The sequence below is a fragment of the Eleutherodactylus coqui genome, chromosome 1 (assembly GCF_035609145.1).
Source record: "Eleutherodactylus coqui strain aEleCoq1 chromosome 1, aEleCoq1.hap1, whole genome shotgun sequence".
NCBI lineage: Eukaryota > Metazoa > Chordata > Amphibia > Anura > Eleutherodactylidae > Eleutherodactylus > Eleutherodactylus coqui.
In genome coordinates this window covers 267,561,184-267,580,338 of record NC_089837.1, presented here as the reverse complement: position 1 = coordinate 267,580,338, position 19,155 = coordinate 267,561,184, and the positions used below count along the sequence as shown (strand labels likewise).

The 19,155-nt window shown below is 48.3% G+C and overlaps 1 protein-coding gene across 1 annotated transcript in view; it reads left to right on the top strand.

Moving 5' to 3' along the window:
• LOC136611720 (troponin T, cardiac muscle isoforms-like) overlaps positions 1-19,155 on the top strand; it is a 465,566-nt gene that overhangs the window by 284,914 nt on the left and 161,497 nt on the right. The window contains exon 7 of the mRNA XM_066591524.1: positions 5,948-6,064. Coding sequence (XP_066447621.1) covers positions 5,948-6,064 — 117 coding nt within the window. The remainder of the gene's footprint in view (positions 1-5,947; positions 6,065-19,155) is intronic.

The following is a 19,155-nucleotide window of genomic DNA, read 5'->3' as shown; positions in this document are numbered from 1 at the left end:
CACCAACGAGCTGGGGCACGCAATTCGGGGGGTGGGTAGGACGTGAGCGGTCCCAGGCTCTGACTCTGTCCCAGCCTCCACTAAATTCACCCAATGTGCCGTCAGGGAGATATAGTGGCCCTGCCCGCCTGTGCTTGTCCACGTGTCCGTTGTTAAGTGGACCTTGGCAGTAACCGCGTTGGTGAGGGCGCGTACAATGTTGCGGGAGACGTGGTCGTGCAGGCCTGGGACGGCACATCGGGAAAAGTAGTGGCGACTGGGAACCGAGTAGCGCGGGGCCGCCGCCGCCATGCTTTTGAAAGCCTCCGTTTCCACAAGCCTATACGGCAGCATCTCTAGGCTGATCAATTTTGCAATGTGCACGTTTAACGCTTGAGCGTGCGGTTGCGTGGCGTCGTACTTGCGCTTGCGCTCAAACTTTTGCGCTAGCGACGTCTGGACGCTACGCTGAGAGACATTGCTGGATGGGGCCGAGGACAGCGGAGGTGAGGGTGTGGGTGCAGGCCAGGAGACGGTACTGCCTGTGTCCTCAGAGGGGGGTTGGATCTCAGTGGCAGGTTGGGGCACAGGGGGAGAGGCAGCGGTGCAAACCAGAGGCGGTGAACAGGCATCGTCCCACCTTGTGGGGTGCTTGGCCATCATATGCCTGCGCATGCTGGTGGTGGTGCCTCCCCAGCTGATCTTGGCGCGACAAAGGTTGCACACCACTGTTCGTCGGTCGTCAGGCGTCTCTGTGAAAAACTGCCACACCGTAGAGCACCTTGACCTCTGCAGGATGGCATGGCGCGAGGGGGCGCTTTGGGAACCAGTTGGTGGATTATTCGGTCTGGCCCTGCCTCTACCCCTGGCCACCACAGTGGCTCGGCCTGTGCCCACACCCTGACTTGGGCCTCCGCGTCCTCGCCCATGTCCACGTCCTATAGGCCTACCCCTACCCCTCAGCATGGTGTATTAGCAGTAGTGCAGAAACAGAACGCTGTAATTAAATGTGCCGCTTATTGGCCTGTGGTTGGAGGCTGACTTCGTTTACGGAACCCCAGGAAATAATTTGGCGCAAGCCTGCTGTACAACTTAGCTGGCTGCGCATTTATTTGGAGAAATACTACCCCCAGCAGACACGGACCCAGAACACTGAGCAGAGTGACAGGCAGGCCAAATAGATTTTTTTCAAATATTTTTTTGAAAAGGACCACTGCGTATATTCAATCTATAATATGTCTTCTGGCCCTGCCTACACAATTCTGTCCCTGATGTGTGTGTCACGGAACTGCAGTGTTGCACTGTTATTAACTGCAACAGACCGGTGATTTCAGAGCCAGGAAATAATTTGGGCAAGCCTGCTGTAACACTTAGCAGGCTGCGTATTTATTTGGAGAACTACTACCCCCAGCAGACACAGAACACTGAGCAGAGTGACAGGCAGGCCAAATAGATTTTTTTCAAATATTTTTTTGAAAAGGACCACTGCGTATATTCAATCTATAATATATGTCTTCTGGCCCTGCCTACACAATTCTATCCCTGGAGTATTACTGCAGGGCGCAATGCTCTGCACGGCCGATATACCAAAAAAAAAAAAAAAAAGTGCAACACTGCTAAAAGCAGCCTCCACACTACTGCACACGGTTAGATGTGGCCGTAAGAAGGACCGTTGGGGTTCTTGAAGCCTACACTAACTCTTAACACTCTCCCTACAGCAGCTCCAACACGATACCACTGTCCCTCAGCTATCTCACAACGCATCTGAGGCGAGCCGCGGCAGGGGCCGATTTTTATACTCGTGTGACACCTGATCTCGCCAGCCACTCACTGCAGGGGGGTGGTATAGGGCTTGAACGTCGCAGGGGGAAGTTGTAATGCCTCCCCTGTGTTTCAATTGGCCAGAAAAGCGCGCTAACGTCTCAGAGAGGAAAGTGAAAGTAACCCGAACATCGCGTGGTACTCGTTACAGTAACGAGCATCTCGAACACGCTAATACTCGAACAAGTATCAAGCTCGGACGAGTACGTTCGCTCATCTCTATTAATAAACGGAATGAGAGGACTGGAATATCCAGAGAGGCTTTCAAACTTGGGATTATTTAGCATGGAAAAAAGGTGGTTAGGGGGCGATCAAATAACTATGTATAAAAACATTAGGGGACAATACAAGGATCTCTTTCATGATCTGTTTATATCCAGGACTGCTATGGTAACAAGAAGGCATCCACTAGGGCTAGAAGAAAGCAGGTTTCATCACCAACATACAAGGGGGCTCTTTACTGTAAGAGCAGTGAGACTGTGGAACTCTCTGCCCGAGGACGTGGTGATGGCAAAATCAATAGAGTAGTTTAAGAGGGGGCTAGATGTCTTTCTAGAACACTATGATATTACAGGATATAGACATTAGGTGACCAGCAGGGTTGTTGATCTCTAATAATGGTCCAGGGATTACTCTGGCTGCCAATGTGGAATCAGGAAGGTGGCCTTCCTCTGGACCAACAAGGAAGGGGTTGAAACAGGCTGAACTAGATGGGCATTGTCTTCATTCAAACTAACATACTATGTTAGGGTGGCTTCAGACGAGCGTGTTTTTGTGTGTGCAAAAACACGCGTCTATTACAAACAATGCATTCCCTATGGTGTGTTCACATGTCCGTGTTTTACAGGTGCGTGCCTGTAAAGATAGGACATGCGTGCACAATAGGGAATGCACGCATTGTCTTCAGTGGAGCCGCGGCTGCTGGCGGCTCCATTGAAGACAATGGTCGGCCGGCACCCCAACAATTTTAGTGTTAAAAAAAAAAAAAAAGCTTACCTGTCCGCCACATCTGTGACAGATGCAGCAAAGGAATTCTAAATCCCCGCGGAGATGAAGAACACATCTGCCGTATGCAGCAGATGTTTTCTTCATCCCTGCGGGGAATAAAGAATTCCCTGCTGCACCCAATGCAGCAAAGAAATTCTTCATCCCTGCAGGAAATAAAGAATTCTCTAACACAGCTGTCACAGATGAATTCATAAATGGGTGAGTGCTGCCTCTGATTGGCTGAGCGCAGCGACCAATCAGAGGCAGCTCTCAGCTGTCATTCAATAGCTGAGAGCTGCCTCTGATTGGTCAGTGCTCAGCCAATCAGAGTCAGCCCATTCAGCAGGCAGGGATTTAAAATCCTCGCTTGCTGAATTCTCCTCACAGCAGTGCAGGAGAAGAGCCGGCGGGATGCGGCTGAGCCCTGACAGCTGAAGAAAGGGGAGTATAGATTTTTTTTTATTTTTATCACCCTTTTTTCTTGTTTTTCAGGGAAAGGCTTATATTTAAAGTCCTTCCCTGAAAAACAATTACTGGGTGTCGGCAGCTTGATCAGCTACCGCAGCTGTCACCTGTGACAGCTGTGGTAGGGAATTCTTTATTCCCTGTAGGGATGAAGAATTCCTGTGCTGCATCTGTCACAGATGTGGCAGGTGCAGCAGGAAAATCTTTATTCCCCACGGGAATGAAAAAAACATCTGCCGCATGTGGCAGATGTGTTCTTCAGCCCCGTGGGGATTTAGAATTCCTTTGCTACATCTGTCACAGATGTGGCAGGTGCAGCGGCGAATTCTTTTTCCATGTGGGAATGAAGGAAACATCTGCAGCATGCGGCAGATGTGTTCTTCATCCCTGCAGGGACACGGCAGCGGCGGACAGGTAAGTTGCTTTTTTTTAACACTAAAATTGTTGTTTTTCAGGGAAGGGCTTATATTTATAGCCCTTCCCTGAAAAAAAATTTGGGGGTGCCGGCAGACCATTGATTTCAATGGAGCCGCCAGCAGCAACCGCGGCTCCATTGAAGACAATGCGTGCATTATTATTATTTTTTTTTTTTAAACTAAAATTCAGTTTTTTCGGGAAAGGGCTTATATGTAAAGCCCTTCCCTGAAAAACAATTCAGGGGTGCCAGCAGACTATTGCCTTCAATGAAGCTGCCGGAGCAGCCACAGCTCCATTGAAGGCAATGCATGGACCTGCATTCACGTGTGTTTTTGAGCGTACATGGGTACACACCTATGTATGCACAAAAAAACGCTTGTATGAAACCACCCTTATTCTGTTATTTATTTAGCTTGGATGGATAGTTTTTTTGCATTTTTTTCCCCATTAAATAGAGCTTGTTGCTGAGATTTATTCTTTCATACACCTTTTGTAGCTCATCCCACAACCTCCCTTTGCTGTTTCAAATTTACATATTTCCACAATCTGCTCATTATTTATACTGATGGAGTTAGTACTTCAAGGTATCTGATCCTTCTCTATCCAGTCCTCTGGTAGTTGATCAGGTCTAGGCTCTTGCATATATTTCATGTACATTTTCATTTTAGCAGTATCTTCACCTTTAATTTCCAAAAAATGGTAGTTCTGGTTAATCAGGTTTGACACTGAATTTAACAGGATTGCTGCTAGTGGCCATCTTTTCTTCTTATGAATTCTCTATTGTGGGCACATAAGGGCCCTTTACACGGGTCGGAATTATTCTGCAGGATGCAACCAAATCTACATCTACGGAATTCTACAAAAAAATCAGCAGGTGTAACTGCGTATTTTGATGTCGAATTGCAAGCAGGTTATAAGCCACCTTCAATTCCGCATGAAAATCTGCAGGTAGCCTGTGGATTTTGGTGCAGTATTTTCTGCGGTGCGCCATGTGGCCTACTCCATTACATCTGAAAGATCCATAACCTGTTAGCTGTAGATTATTCAGAACGCTGTCCAAGCATGCAACACATGAACAGTTGCTTATTCAGAAACATCATTTACAGAACTTTTACCTGTTTAACCTACAGACACTTTTGGGGTTTTTGTATTTTTTATTGCCATAATCGAAGAGCTATGACTTTAGTTTTTTCATTGACATGGCTTGTTTTTTTTTGTGCAGGAAAAGTTCTATTTTTTAATGACACCATTTAATGTACGATATGATGTGTTGGTGAGATGTTGGGGGAAAATGCATTTTTGAAGAGGTGGTGGTGGCTTTTGTGGTGTTCATGGTGCTGTAAAAGTGACATGTTAACCTCATTGTGTAGGCCAGTACCATTATGACAATATTAATTTTACAGATTTTTTGTTTTACAAAATTAAGTGGGTTTCCAGAGGCATTTTTGCAACCTAGGCTTTCAAACTACCCAGACTAATGGTATAAATCAGAGCCCCCAGATTTTCTACATATAGCAATTGGGTCAAACTATGTGCCATCAGTTCTAAACCTCCTTGTGTATAATGTACTTGCTCAATCTCAGCAGATCCCTGATAAGAACAGACACCATATTTGATCTTAGTCAAAAGGCTATGTAGTCTGGGATATTCAGATTTAAAGTAAATGGACACATAAAAATTACTACATCGCTTCCTTGACTACTTTATGCACATATCATTAGTCTAAGACACTACATGGTGCTTTCATTGCCCAGTGCTGCCCAAATGAGTAGCACTGAATAGTGACAGCATTGTGTGCATCAGGTAGTCAGAGAAGCTATGCGGCCTTCTTTGTTTGTCCTGGACTGAAGGGTTGCTTTAATGCTAACTTTTGTTGGATTCATTTTATTTAATGTCATAAAAGGCCACCTCAAAATGCATGGATACCCAACCAATGTCTTACACTAAAGCTACTCATATTATTGCATGATTTCAATGTACGATAGAAATGAAAAGAGTAGACTCAAAACTACATTAAGTTGTTTTTCTTTTAATTGTTGGTGGGAACCCCTTTGGCACCTTTTTCAATATTTCTTCGGTGTTGAGCTTTTGTTTCCTTTTCTATTTATAAAATACTATATGTATTGATATGTGAATTTAAACTTGATCGTGCTGTTAAATATTTTAATATGATAGGACCTGTCTTTTAAAAAATATAGTAAAAAAAAGTTTTAAAAATATTTCTTTTTAATTTATACATTGTGAAGAACACCAAATTTACCAATATTTCAAATTATAGGATATTCACAGGAAACGTATGGAAAAGGATTTGACAGAACTACAAACACTTATTGAAGTTCACTTTGAGAGTCGCAAGAAAGAAGAAGAAGAGCTGTTGGCTTTGACAGAGCGCATGGTAAGGATTAGAGATGAGCGAGCACCAAAATGCTCGGGTGCTCGTTACTCGAGTCGAACTTCCCGCGATGCTCGAGGGTTCATTTCGAGTAACGAACCCCATTGAAGTCAATGGGCGACCCGAGCATTTTTGTATGGAACCTATGCTCCGCTAAGGTTATCATTTGTGAAAATCTGGGAAATTCAAAAAAAGTGATGGGAACGACAAACGGATAGGGCAGGCGAGGGGCTACATGCTGGGATGCTTCTCAAGTTCCCAGGTCCCACTATTAAGCCACAATAGCGGCAAGAGTGGCCCCCCCCCAACAATTTTTACTTCTGAAAACCCCTCATTAGCAAGGCATACCTTAGCTAAGCACCACACTACCTTCAACAAAGCACAATCACTGCCTGCATGACACTCCGCTGCCACTTCTCCTGGGTAACATGCTGCCCAACCGCCCATTTCAGTAATAGTAGCAGTCAAGACAGGCCCCAGTAACAATTCCAAAGCAGCAGTATAGGGGGAGCACAGTATTAGTTCCATTTCAGTAGTAGTAGCAGTCTGGACAGGCCCCAGTAACATATCACTAGCAGCAGTATAGGGGGAGCACAGTCTTAGTTCCATTTCAGTAATAGTAGCAGTAAAGACAGGCCCCAGTAACAATTCCGAAGCAGCAGTATAGGGGGAGCACAGTATTAGTTCCATTTCAGTAGTAGTAGCAGTCAAGACAGGCCACAGTAACATTCCCGTTGCAGCAGTTTAGGGAGATAACAGTCTCTTTCACATTTCAGTAGTGGCAGTATAGACAAGGCCCCAGTTACATTTATGTAGCAAAAGTGTAGGCCAACCCCACACACCTTGCTGTACCACGAGTGCAGGCGAAGCCCATAAAAATTACGAGGATTACACTGTAGGCGAGGGCCCAAAAAAATTGGTGTACCAACAGTACTAATGTACCTCAGAAAAATTGCCCATGCCCAACCAAGAGGGCAGGTGAAACCCATTAATCGCTTTGCTTACTGTGGCTTAATTTGTAACTAGGCCTGGTGGCAGCCCAGTTAAAATAAAAATTGGTTCAGGTGCAAGTTTCAACGCTTTAATGAGAATTGAAACGTAAAAAAATTGTCTACAAAAGTAATATGACTGAGCCTTGTGGGCCTAAGAAAAATTGCCCGTTCGGTGTGATTACGTGAGGTTTCAGGAGGAGGAGCAGGAGGAGGAGGATGAATATAATACACAGATTGATGAAGCTAAAAGGTCCCCGTTTTTTAAGGTGATAGAGAATGATGCTTCCATCCACGGGTGCAGCCTACGTATTGTTTAGGTACCGCTGCTGTCCACTGGTGGAGAAGAGAAGTCTGGGGAAATCCAGGCTTTGTTCATCTTTATGAGTGTAAGCCTGTCGGCACTGTCAGTTGACAGGCGGGTACGCTTATCCGTGATGATTCCCCCAGCTGCACTAAACCCCCTTTCTGACAAGACGCTAGCCGCAGGGCAAGCAAGCACCTCCAGGGCATACAGCGCGAGTTCAGGCCACGTGTCCAGCTTCGACACCCAGTAGTTGTACGGAGCAGAGGCGTCACAGAGGACGGTCGTGCGATCGGCTACATACTCCCTCACTATCCTTTTACAGTGCTCCCGCCGACTCAGCCTTGACTGGGGAGTGGTGACACAGTCTTGCTGGGGAGCCATAAAGCTGTCAGAGGCCTTGGAGAGTGTTCCCCTGCCTGCTCTGTACATACTGCCTGATCTCTGCACCTCCCCTGCTACCTGGCCCTCGGAACTGCGCCTTCTGCCACTAGCGCTGTCGGATGGGAATTTTACCATCTGTTTGTCCACCAGGGTCCTGTGGTATAGCATCACTCTCGAACCCGTTTCCTCTTTGGGTATGAGAGTGGAAAGCTTCTCCTTATACCGTGGGTCGAGCAGGGTGTACACCCAGTAATCCGTAGTGGCCAGAATGTGTATAACGCAAGGGTCAGGAGAAAGGCATCCTAACATGAAGTCAGCCATGCGTGCCAGGGTACCTGTACGCAACACATGGCTGTCCTCACTAGGAAGATCACTTTCAGGATCCTCCTCCTCCTCCTTCTCAGGCCATACACGCTAAAAGGATGACAGGCAAGCAGCATGGGTACCCTCAGCAGTGGGCCAAACTGTCTCTTCCCCCTCCTCCTCATGCTCCTCCCCATCCTCCACCTCCAAAACGCGCTGAGATATACACATGAGGGTGCTCTGACGATCCAGTGACATACTGTCTTCCCCTGCCTCCGTTTCCGAGCGCAAAGCGCCTGCCTTTATGCTTTGCAGGGAACTTCTCAAAAGGCATAGCAGAGGAATGGTGATGCTAATAATTGCAGCATCGCCGCTCACCATCTGGGTAGACTCCTCAAAGTTTCCAAGGACCTGGCAGATGTCTGCCAACCAGGCCCACTCTTCTGTAAAGAGTTGGTATTCCACTATAGCTCTACGCTGCTCATAGAGCCTGGCCAACATGTGGAGCGTAGAGTTCCACCGTGTGGGCACGTCGCACAGCAGTCGGTGCACTGGCAGATTAAACAGATGTTGCAGGGTCCGCAGGGTGGCAGCATCCGTGTTGGACCTTTCTGAGCAGGTCTGACAAGCGTGGGTAGCTTTTCAGAAAGCGCTGAACCACCAAATTAAAGACGTGGGCCAGGCATGGCACGTGCGTGAGCCTGCCGAGCTGCAGAGCCACCACCAGGTTACGTCCGTTGTCACACACGACCATGCCCGGTTGGAGGCTCATCGGCGAAAGCCAGCGGTCGGTCTGCTCTGTCAGACCCTGCAGCAGTTTGTGGGCCGTGTGCCTCTTCTCTCCTAAGCTGAGTAGTTTCAGCACGGCCTGCTGATGGTTGCCCACCGCTGTGCTGCCACGCCGCGCGACACCGACTGCTGGCGACATGCTGCTGCTGACACATCTTAATTGCAAGACAGAGGTTCAGTAGGAGGAGGAGGAGGGTGGTTTAGTGGAGGAAGCATACACCGCCGTAGATACCAGCACCGAGCTGGGGCCCGCAGTTCTGGGGGTGGGTAGGACGTGAGCGGTCCCAGGCTCTGACTCTTGGCGCGACAAACCTTGCACAACACTCTTCGTCGGTCGTCTGCACTCTCAGTGAAAAACTGCCACACCTTTGAGCACCTCGGCCTCTGCAGGGTGGCATGGCGCGAGGGGGCGCTTTGGGAAACAGTTGGTGGATTATTCGGTCTGGCCCTGCCTCTACTCCTGGCCACCGCACTGCCTCTTCCAACCTGCCCTGCTGCTGCACTTGCCTCCCCCTCTGAAGACCTGTCCTCAGTAGGCTTAGCAAACCAGGTGGGGTCAGTCACCTCATCATCCAGCTGCTCTTCCTCCGAATCCTCTGTGCACTCCTCCCTCGGACTTACTGCCCTTACTACTACCTGAGTGATAAACAAATGTGTCTCATCGTCATTGTCCTCCTCACCCACTGAAAGCTCGAGACAGTTGCCGGAAGTCCCCAGCCTCATCCCCTGGACCCCATCAACTTTCCAAAGGCTGGGCATCGGTCACGACAAACTCTTCCAGTGGGAGAGGAACCATTGCTGCCCAATCTGGGCAGGGGCCCGAGAACAGTTCCTGGGAGTCTGCCTGCTCCTTAGAATGTGTCATTTTCATGGAGTGAGGAGGCTGGGAGGAAGGAGGAGCAGCAGCCAGAGGATTCAGAGTTGCAGCTGTGGACGGCGTAGAAGACTGGGTGGTCAATAGATTGCTGGATGCACTTTCTGCCATCCACGACAGGACCTGCTCACACTGCTCAGTTTCTAATAAAGGTCTACCGCGTGGACCCATTAATTGTGAGATGAATCTGGGGACCCCAGAAACTTGCCTCTCTCCTAATCCCGCAGCAGTCGGCTGCGATACACCTGGACCAGGAGCTCGGCCTGTGCCCACACCCTGACTTGGGCCTCCACGTCCTCACCCCCGTCCACGTCCTCTAGGCCTACCCCTACCCCTCAGCATGGTGTATTACGAGTAGAGCAGAAACAGAACGCTGTAATTAAATGTGCCGCTTATTAGCCTGTGGTTGGAGGCTGACTTCGCTTATGGAATGCACAGCAGACCAGGAAACAATTATGCGCAAGCCTGTAGTGAGACCTAGGTGCGTATGACTGAGCTACTGGAATTCACAGGGCAGAACCAGTCAAGTGCCAAAGGCCAGTGGTAGGCCTTAAGTATTTTGCTTCAATTTTTTTAAAATGGTGAGGTAAAAAAACCACACAGACACCGTATGCAGCGTATATATGTATACTCTTTCCCTCTGGCGGGATGACGGCGATCATGTAACGAACACAGCAGAGCCAGGAAACAATTATGCGCAAGCCTGCTGTAACGCCTAACTGGGTAATAATGAGCGACTACTACCATTAATGAGCGACTACTACCCCCAGCAGACACGCAGTAAACTGAAGATGGTCACAGGCAGCCCAAATATAGTATTTTTTTCTAATTTTTGGGAAAAAGCCCACTGCCTATTTAGCCTGTATATGGATTTCCCTGTTGGAGGATGACTGTGGTTATTGAAAGCACAGTGCAGCCAGAAAAAGCTATGCGCAAGGCTGGGGATTAATGAGCGACTACTACCCCCAGCAGACACGCAGTAAACTGAGGACGGTCACAGGCAGCCCAAATATAGTATTTTTTTCCAATTTTTGGGAAAAAGACCACTGCCTATATAGCCTGTATATGGATTTCCATGTTGGAGGATGACTGTGGTTATTGAAAACACAGTTCAGCCAGAAAAAATTATGCACAAGCTGCAATAACACCTAGCTGGGTATTAATGAGCAACTACTACCCCCAGCAGACACGCAGTAAACTGAACACGGTCATAGGCAGCCCAAAGATTTTTTTTTCCAAATTTTTGAAAAAGTCCACTGCCTATATATCCAGTATACCTCTTTCCCTGTACCACTGTCCCTGCCTCAACAGTACTGCCCCTATACTCAGTAAAATGACTGCAGACTGAGGACGTTATGGTCTGCATGCCCGATATACAAAAAAAATTAAAAATTTGCAAAACTGCTAAAAGCAGCCTCAACAGTACTGCACACGGTCAGATGGGGCCCTAAGAAGGACCGTTGGGGTTCTTGAAGATGAAGATAACAGCCTAACACTCTCCCTATAGCAGCTACAGCAAGACGGCACATTCCCTAATGTCCCTCAGCGTGCATCTGTGGCGAGCCATGGGCGGCCCCAGTTTACATACTCTGGTGTCACCTGATCTCCCCAGCCACTCACTGCAGGAGGGTGGGATAGGGCTGGAACTTCACAGGAGGAAGTTGTAATGCCTTCCCTGTGTTTCTATTGACCAGAAAACGGCGCAAAATTTTCTGGGAAGAAAATAGAAGTGACTCGAACACCGCGTGGTGCTCGTCTCGAGTAACGAGCATCTCGAGTACCCTAATACTCGAATGAGTACGCTCGCTCATCTCTAGTAAGAATACATTTTTTTTCTATCAGGGTTATAATTTCTAAACACAATAAAACTATAATATGGCATTTAACGTTCATTAATATCACATTATTCTTTCAAGCTTAAAACTGTAATATAATGTGGAATTTCACAAAACCTGAAAAAAGGAGGCTTGAAAATTTGAAACTCATGTAATTGAAAAAAAAAAACATTATGTAAACAGATTTAAATGGTCACTAACTTTTTCAAACTGTGTGTGTTTATATGGTAGCTAGTGTGATGGCTAGCAAAACTCAGATTCAATGTCTTTGTGGTAAAAAAAAAAAAAAAATCACTCTAAATTGCTGCCCAATAGGGTGTCTCCCTTCCTCTTAACGTGTTGTCCATTGCCTGCTCCAAAGCATATGACTGGAGATAGTCCATTGGCAGAACAGAAAATGGAAGAGGGGCATGAGACTTCTTGACCATTGAACTCTCAGTGCAGAGAATAGGGAAGGGGGGGGGGGGGGGGGGTTAAGGCTCACTAACATTCAGAAGGACCTACTGCTGAGCTATCTGCTGCTGCACTGCCCAGTATTGCTGTACAGTGTCATCCATGATGATTTAATATCTATGTTTGTTTATAGACCAGAATTTGAAGTTCATAGAACTGTGGAAATGAATAACATCCATGTGTTCGAGTCAATTCCATTTCCTTCCCTGAAAAATTTGTGCCATTTTCTGGCCAATAGAAACGCAGGGAAGGCATTACAACTTCCTCCTGTGACATTCCAGCCCTATCCTACCCCCCTGCAGTGAGTGGCTGGCGAGATCAAGTGACCGCCGAGTATATAAGGCAGCCCCACCCGCCACAGACACACGCTGGCAGAGATTAGGGACAGTGCTTCTGCTGCTAGAGGGAGAGTGTTAGCGTCTTCAAGAACCCAAACGGTCCTTCTTAGGGCCACGGCTCACCTAGTGCACTACTGTTGTGGGTGCTGTGAGCAGTTTTGCACAATAATTTTTTTTTGTTATATCGGACGTGCAGGCAATAGCGTTCTCAGGCTGCAGTCTGTACTACGTAGTGTAGGGGCAGTATTGGTCAGGTAGGGACAGTGGGTAGTGTACAAGAAACCCAACGGTGCTTCTTAGAGCCACATCTTACCGTGTGAATTACAGTTGTTGCTGCTGGGAGCAGCTTTGCACCAAATTTTTTCTTTCATCTTGGGCTCTGCAGACTATTGCGCTCTCAGCCTGCAGCCAATTCTACAGAGTATAGGGGAAATATTGGTGAGGCAGGACAGTGATAGTGTGGAATCCTGCCTAGAAGAACCCCAACGGTGCTTCTTAGGGCCACATTTTACCGTGTGAATTTAAGTTGTTGCTGCTAGGAGCAGCCTTGCACCAAATTTTTTCTTTCATCTTCGGCTCTGCAGACTACTGCGCTCTCAGTCTGCAGCCAATTCTACAGAGTATAGGGGCAGTATTGGTGAGGCAGGGACACTGCTACTGTAGAATCCTGTCAACAAGTACCCCTAAAAGCACCTGTTTAGGGCTATTTGTGACCGTCTGCATTTAACACCATGGCTGCTGGTAGTTGTAGTACCTCATTATTGCACAGCTAGGCGTGCTTGCAGTCTTCCAAATAATTTTTTTCCTGGCTGCAGTTTGCGCTGTCTCACTACAACTGCACGCCAATAAGAATTCAAAAATTTTACACACTGCGGTGTGTCTGCTGTAAATTGCAAATAAGGGAGATAGAATAAATCCTCCACAGTGCCACCTATTGAAAGGCAGCATTCCTTCAAGTCAGTCAGACCTTTTACACAAGCCTTGTTACAATGACTGGGAATTAAAAGCAAAGCCAAACCCCATGTACATACAGCTGTTTCCAGGTTATTGCCCTTCATCACAATTTTTGGGTCCACGTCGTAGACCTTTATTACAAAATGAGCAGTGTGAGCAGGTCCTGTCGTGGATGGCAGAAAGTGCATCCAGCAATGTCTCCAGCAACCTATCTTCTATGCCGCCCACTGATGCAACTCTAAATCCTCTCGCTGCTGCTCCTCCTTCCTCCCAGCCTCCTCACTCCATGAAAATGACACATTCGGATGAGCAGGCGTACTCCCAGGAACTGTTTTCGGGCACCAGCGCTGATTGGGATAAAATGGTTCCTCTCCCACCTGAGGAGTTTGTTGTGACCGATGCCCAACCTTTGGAAAGTTCCCGGGGTCTGAGTGATAAGCTGGGGACTTCCGGCACCGGTCTCAAGAGCTTTCGGTAGGTGAGAACGTCGATGATGATGATGATGAGACACAGTTGTCTATCAGTGAGTCAGTAGTAAAGGCAGTAAGTCCGAGGGAGGAGCGCACAGAGGATTCATAGGAAGAGCCGCTGGACGATGAGGTGACTGACCCCACCTGGTTTGATAACGGAGGACAGGTCTTCAGAGGGGGACCGACGAAGAGTGTTGTGCAACCTTTGTCGCGCCAAGATCAGCCGGGGAGCCACCACTACCAGCCTCACCACCACCAGCATGCGCAGGCATACGATGGCCAAGCACCCCACAAGGTGGGACGAAGGCCGTTCACGGCCTCCGGGTTGCACCACTGCTTCTCCCCCTGTGCCCCAAGCTGCCACTCAGACCCAACCCCCTCTCAGGACACAGGCACGACCACCTCCTGGCCTGCACCGACACCCTCACCTCCGCTGTCCTCGGCACCATCCAGCTATGTCTTGAAGCGCAGTGTCCAGCTGTAGCTAGCAGAAGTGTTGGAGCGTTGGAGCGAAAGCGCAAATACGCCGCCACGCACCCGCATGCTCAAGCTTTAAACGTGCACATAGCAAAATTCATCAGCCTGGAGATGCTGCCGTACAGGCTTGTGGAAACTGAGGCTTTCCAAAACATGATGGCGGCGGCCCCACGCTACTCTGTCCCCAGTCGCCACTATTTTTCACGGTGTGCCGTCCCATCCCTGCACGACCACGTCTCCCGCAACATTGTACGCGCCCTCACCAACGCGGTTACTGGCAAGGTCCACTTAACGGACACGTGGACAAGCACAGGTGGGCAGGGCCACTATATCTCCCTGATGGCACATTGGGTGAATTTAGTGAAGGCTGGGACCGAGTCAGAGCATGGGACCGCTCACGTCCTACCCACCCCCAGAACTGCGGGCCCCAGCTCGGTGCTGGTATCTGCGGCGGGGTATGCCACCTCCACTAAACCTTCCTCCTCCTCCTCCTCCAGCGCAACCTCTACCTCGCAATCAAGACGTGTCCACAGCAGCACGTCGCCAGCAGTCGGTGTGGCGAGGCGCGGCAGCACAGTGGTGGGCAAGCGTCAGCAGGCTGTGCTGAAACTACTCAGTCGTGTGTGACAACGGCCGTAACCTGGTGGCAGCTCTGTAGCTCGGCAGCCTCACGCACATGCCATGCCTTGCCCATGTCTTTAATTTGGTGGTTCAGCGGTTTCTGAAAGGCTACCCACACTTGTCAGACCTCCTCGGCAAGGTGCGCCGGGTCAGCGCACATTTCCGCAAGTCCAACACGGACGCTGCCACCCTGCGGACCCTGCAATATCGGTTTAATCTGCCAGTGCACCGACTGCTTTGCGACGTGCCCACATGGTGGAACTCTACGCTCCACATGTTGGCCTGGCAGTATGAGCAGCGTAGAGCTATAGTGGAATACCAACTCCAACATGGGCGGCGTAGTGGTAGTCAACCTCCTCAATTCTTTACAGAGGAGTGGGCCTGGATGGAAGATATCTGCCAGGTCCTTGGAAACTTTGAGGAGTCTACCCAGATAGTGAGCGGCGATGCTGCAATCATTATCGTCACCATTCCCCTGCTATGCCTGTTGAGAAGTTCCCTGCAAAGCATAAAAGCTGACGCTTTGCGGTTGGAAAGGGAGGCGGGGGAAGACAGTATGTCGCTGGATCGTCAGTGCACCCTCATGTCTATAGCGCGTTGAGGAGGAGGAGGAGGAGGAGGAAGAGACAGCTGGGCCCACTGCAGAGGGTACCCATGCTGCTTGCCTCTCATCCATTCAGCGTGTATGGCCTGTGGACGAGGAGGAGGAGGATCCTCAAAGTGATCTTCCTAGTGAGCACAGCCATATGTTGCGTAGAGGTAGCTTGGCACACATGGCTGACTTCATGTTAGGATGCCTTTCTCGTGACCCTCACGTTAGATGCATTCTGGCCACTACGGATTACTGGGTGTACACACTGCTCAACCCACGGTATAAGGAGAACCTTTCCACTCTCATTCCTGAAGAGGAAAGGGGTTCGAGAGTGATGCAATACCACAGGGCCCTGGTGGACAAACTGATGCTAAACTTCCCATCCGACAGCGCAAGTGGCAGAAGGCGCAGTTCCGAGGGCCAAGTAGAAGGGAGGCGCTGAGATCAGGCAGCATGTTCAGCGCAGGCAGGGGAACACTCTCCAAGGTCTTTGCCAGCTCTATGGCTCCCCAGCAAGACTGTCTCACAGCTCCCCAGTCAAGGCTGAGTTCGAGGGAGCACTGTAAAAAGATGGTGAGGGAGTATGTAGCCGATCGTACCACCGTCTTCCGTGATGCCTCTGCTCTGTACAACTACTGGATGTCGAAGCTGGACACGTGGCAAAAACTCGCGCTGTATGCCCTGGAGGTGCTGGCTTGCCCTGCGGCTAGCGTCTTTTCAGAGAGGGTGTTTAGTGCAGCTGGGGGAATCATCACGGATAAGCGTACCCGCCTGTCAACTGACAGTGCCGACAGGCTTACACTCATGAAGATGAACAAAGCCTGGATTTCCCCAGACTTCTCTTCTCCACCAGCAGACAGCAGCGGTACCTAAAGATTATTTTCACTGCAACCGCGAATGCAAGCATTGTTCTCTATCACCTAAAAAAAATGGGGACCTTTACCTTTGTCAATCTGTGTATGATATTCATGCTCTTCCTCCTGAAACCTCACGTAATCACCCCGAACGGCCAATTTTTCGGTGGCCCAAAAGGCTCATATAACTTTTGTAAACAATATTTATATGTTTCAATTCTCATTAAAGCATTGAAACTTCCACCTGAACCAATTTTTATTATAACTTGGCTGCCTCCAGGCCTAGTTACAAATTAAGCCACAGTAAGCTCAGCGATTAATGGGTTTCACCTGCCCTCTGGGTTGGGCATGGGCATTTATTCTGGGGTACATTTGTACTGTTTGGTACACCAATTTTTCGGGGCCTTGCCTAGAATGTAATTCAAGTCATTTTTATGGGCTTCGCCTGCACTCATGGTACACCACTGTGTCTGGGGTTGGCCTAGACTTTTGCTGCAGAAATGTAACTCTGTTCTGCCTACCTATACTTCTGCCACAGTAATGCTAGAGGGGTCTGACTATACTTCTGCAACAAAAATGTAACTTCGGTCTGCCGATACTTCTCCTCCTGAAATGTTACCTTGTTTTGTGTATACTGTTATTACTGTAATGTTACTAATACTGGTCTCTGCCCATACTGCTTCAACGGAAATGTTACTGGGGCCTGTCTATACTGCTATAACTGAAATGTAACTAATACTGGGCTCTGTCCATACTGCTTCAACGTAAATGTTACTGGGGCCTGTGTATACTGCTACTACTGAAATGTAAATAATACTGGTCTCTCCCTATACTGCTTCTACGTAAATGTTACTGGGGCCTGTCTATACTGCTACTACTGAAATGTTACAAATACTGTGCTCTCCCTATACTGCTGCAACGGAAATGTGAATCTGCTGCTTTGCCCATACTGATTCTACGTAAATGTTACTGGGGTCTGTCTATACTGCAAGTACTGAAATGTTACAAATGCTGTGCTCTCCCTGTACTGCGGCAAGGGAAATGTGAATCTGCTGCTTTGCCTATACTGCTTCTACGTAAATGTTACAGGGTCCTGTCTATACAGCTACTACTGAAATGTTGCAAATACTGTGCTCTCCCTATACTGCTGCAAGGGAAATGTGAATCTGCTTTGCCCATACTGCTTCTACTTAAATGTTGCTGGGGTCTGACTATACTACTACTAGTGAAATGTTACAAATACTGGGCTCTGCCTATACTGCTGCAACTGAATTGTTAATGTGCTGCTCTGCCTATACTGCTGCAACGGAAATGTTACTGGGGTCTGTCTATACTGTTAGTACAACAGAAAAGTTACTGCAGTCTGTCAATACTGCTGCAAATGAAATGTTACTGGGCTCTGCCTAGACTGCTGCTACTGAAATGTTACTGGAGTCTGTCTATACTGCTGCAAATGAAATGTTACTGTGGTCAGCTTACACTGCTGCTACGGAAATGTTTAAGGGGTTTGTCTATACTGTTACTACTACTGAAAAGTTACTGCAGTCTGTCAATACTGCTGCAAATGAAATGTTACTGGGTCAGCCTACACTGCTGCTACGGAAATGTTAATGGGGTCTGTCTATACTGTTACTACTACTGAAATGTTACTGGGGTCAGTCAATACTGCTGTAAATGAAATGTTACTGGGGTCTGTCTATGCTGCTGCAAATGAAATGTTACTCGGGTCTGTCTATGCTGCTGCAAATGAAATATTACTGGGCTCTGCCTAGACTGCTGCTACGGAAATGTTTAAGGGGTCTGTCTATACTGTTACTAATACTGAAATGTTACTGGGGTCTGTCTGCACTTCTGGAACTGAAATGTTACTGGGGTCTGTCTGCACTTCTGGAACTGAAATGTTACTGGGGTCTGTCTGCACAGCTGGAACTGAAATGTTACTGGGGTCTGTCTGCACAGCTGGAACTGAAATGTTACTGGGGTCTGTCTGCACAGCTGGAACTGAAATGTTACTGGGGTCTGTCTGCACAGCTGGAACTGAAATGTTACTGGGGTCTGTCTGCACAGCTGGAACTGAAATGTTACTGGGGTCTGTCTGCACTGCTGCAAATGAAATGTTACTGGGGTCTGTCTGCACTGCTGCAAATGAAATTTTACTGGGGTCTGTCTGCACTGCTGCAAATGAAATTTTACTGGGGTCTGTCTGCACTGCTGCAAATGAAATGTGAAAGGGGTCTGTCTATACTATTACTACTACTAAAAAGTTACTGGGGTCTGTCTGCACTGCTGGCACTGAAAATGTTACTGGGGCCTGTCCCTGCTGATACTACTGAAATGTTACTGGGGTCTGTCCTTACTGCTGCCAATGAAATGTTACTGGGGTCTGCCCATACTGTTACCACTGAAATGTTACTAATTCTGGGCTCTGCTGATATACTGCTGCCAGTGCTATGTTACAGGGTTGTGGAAACGGAGGCTTCCCAAAGAGATGATGGTGGCGAGGCCGCGCTACTAGGTCCCCAGGCGCGACAATTTTTCAGCGACACGGTTACTGGGAAGGTGCATATAACCACGGACATGTGGACAGGACACGTACTGCCTCAAAAACATCACCCTCCCCTTCGTCCTCCACCTCCAACAATGAAAACATTCTTGGCAAATGCTTTTGCAGTGGTCTGTCTGGCGGCAGTCCAAGAATTTCACGTTAAACGACACAATAAGAAAGCGCCCCCCCCCCCTCGCCATGGCCCACTTAATCCTGGCCACATTCCGAAAACCAACTAAATAAAATCGCGGTAATAGGTCCACAGTCGCAACCACTTTCCCACCAACGCGGTTACTGGTAAGGTGCATATAA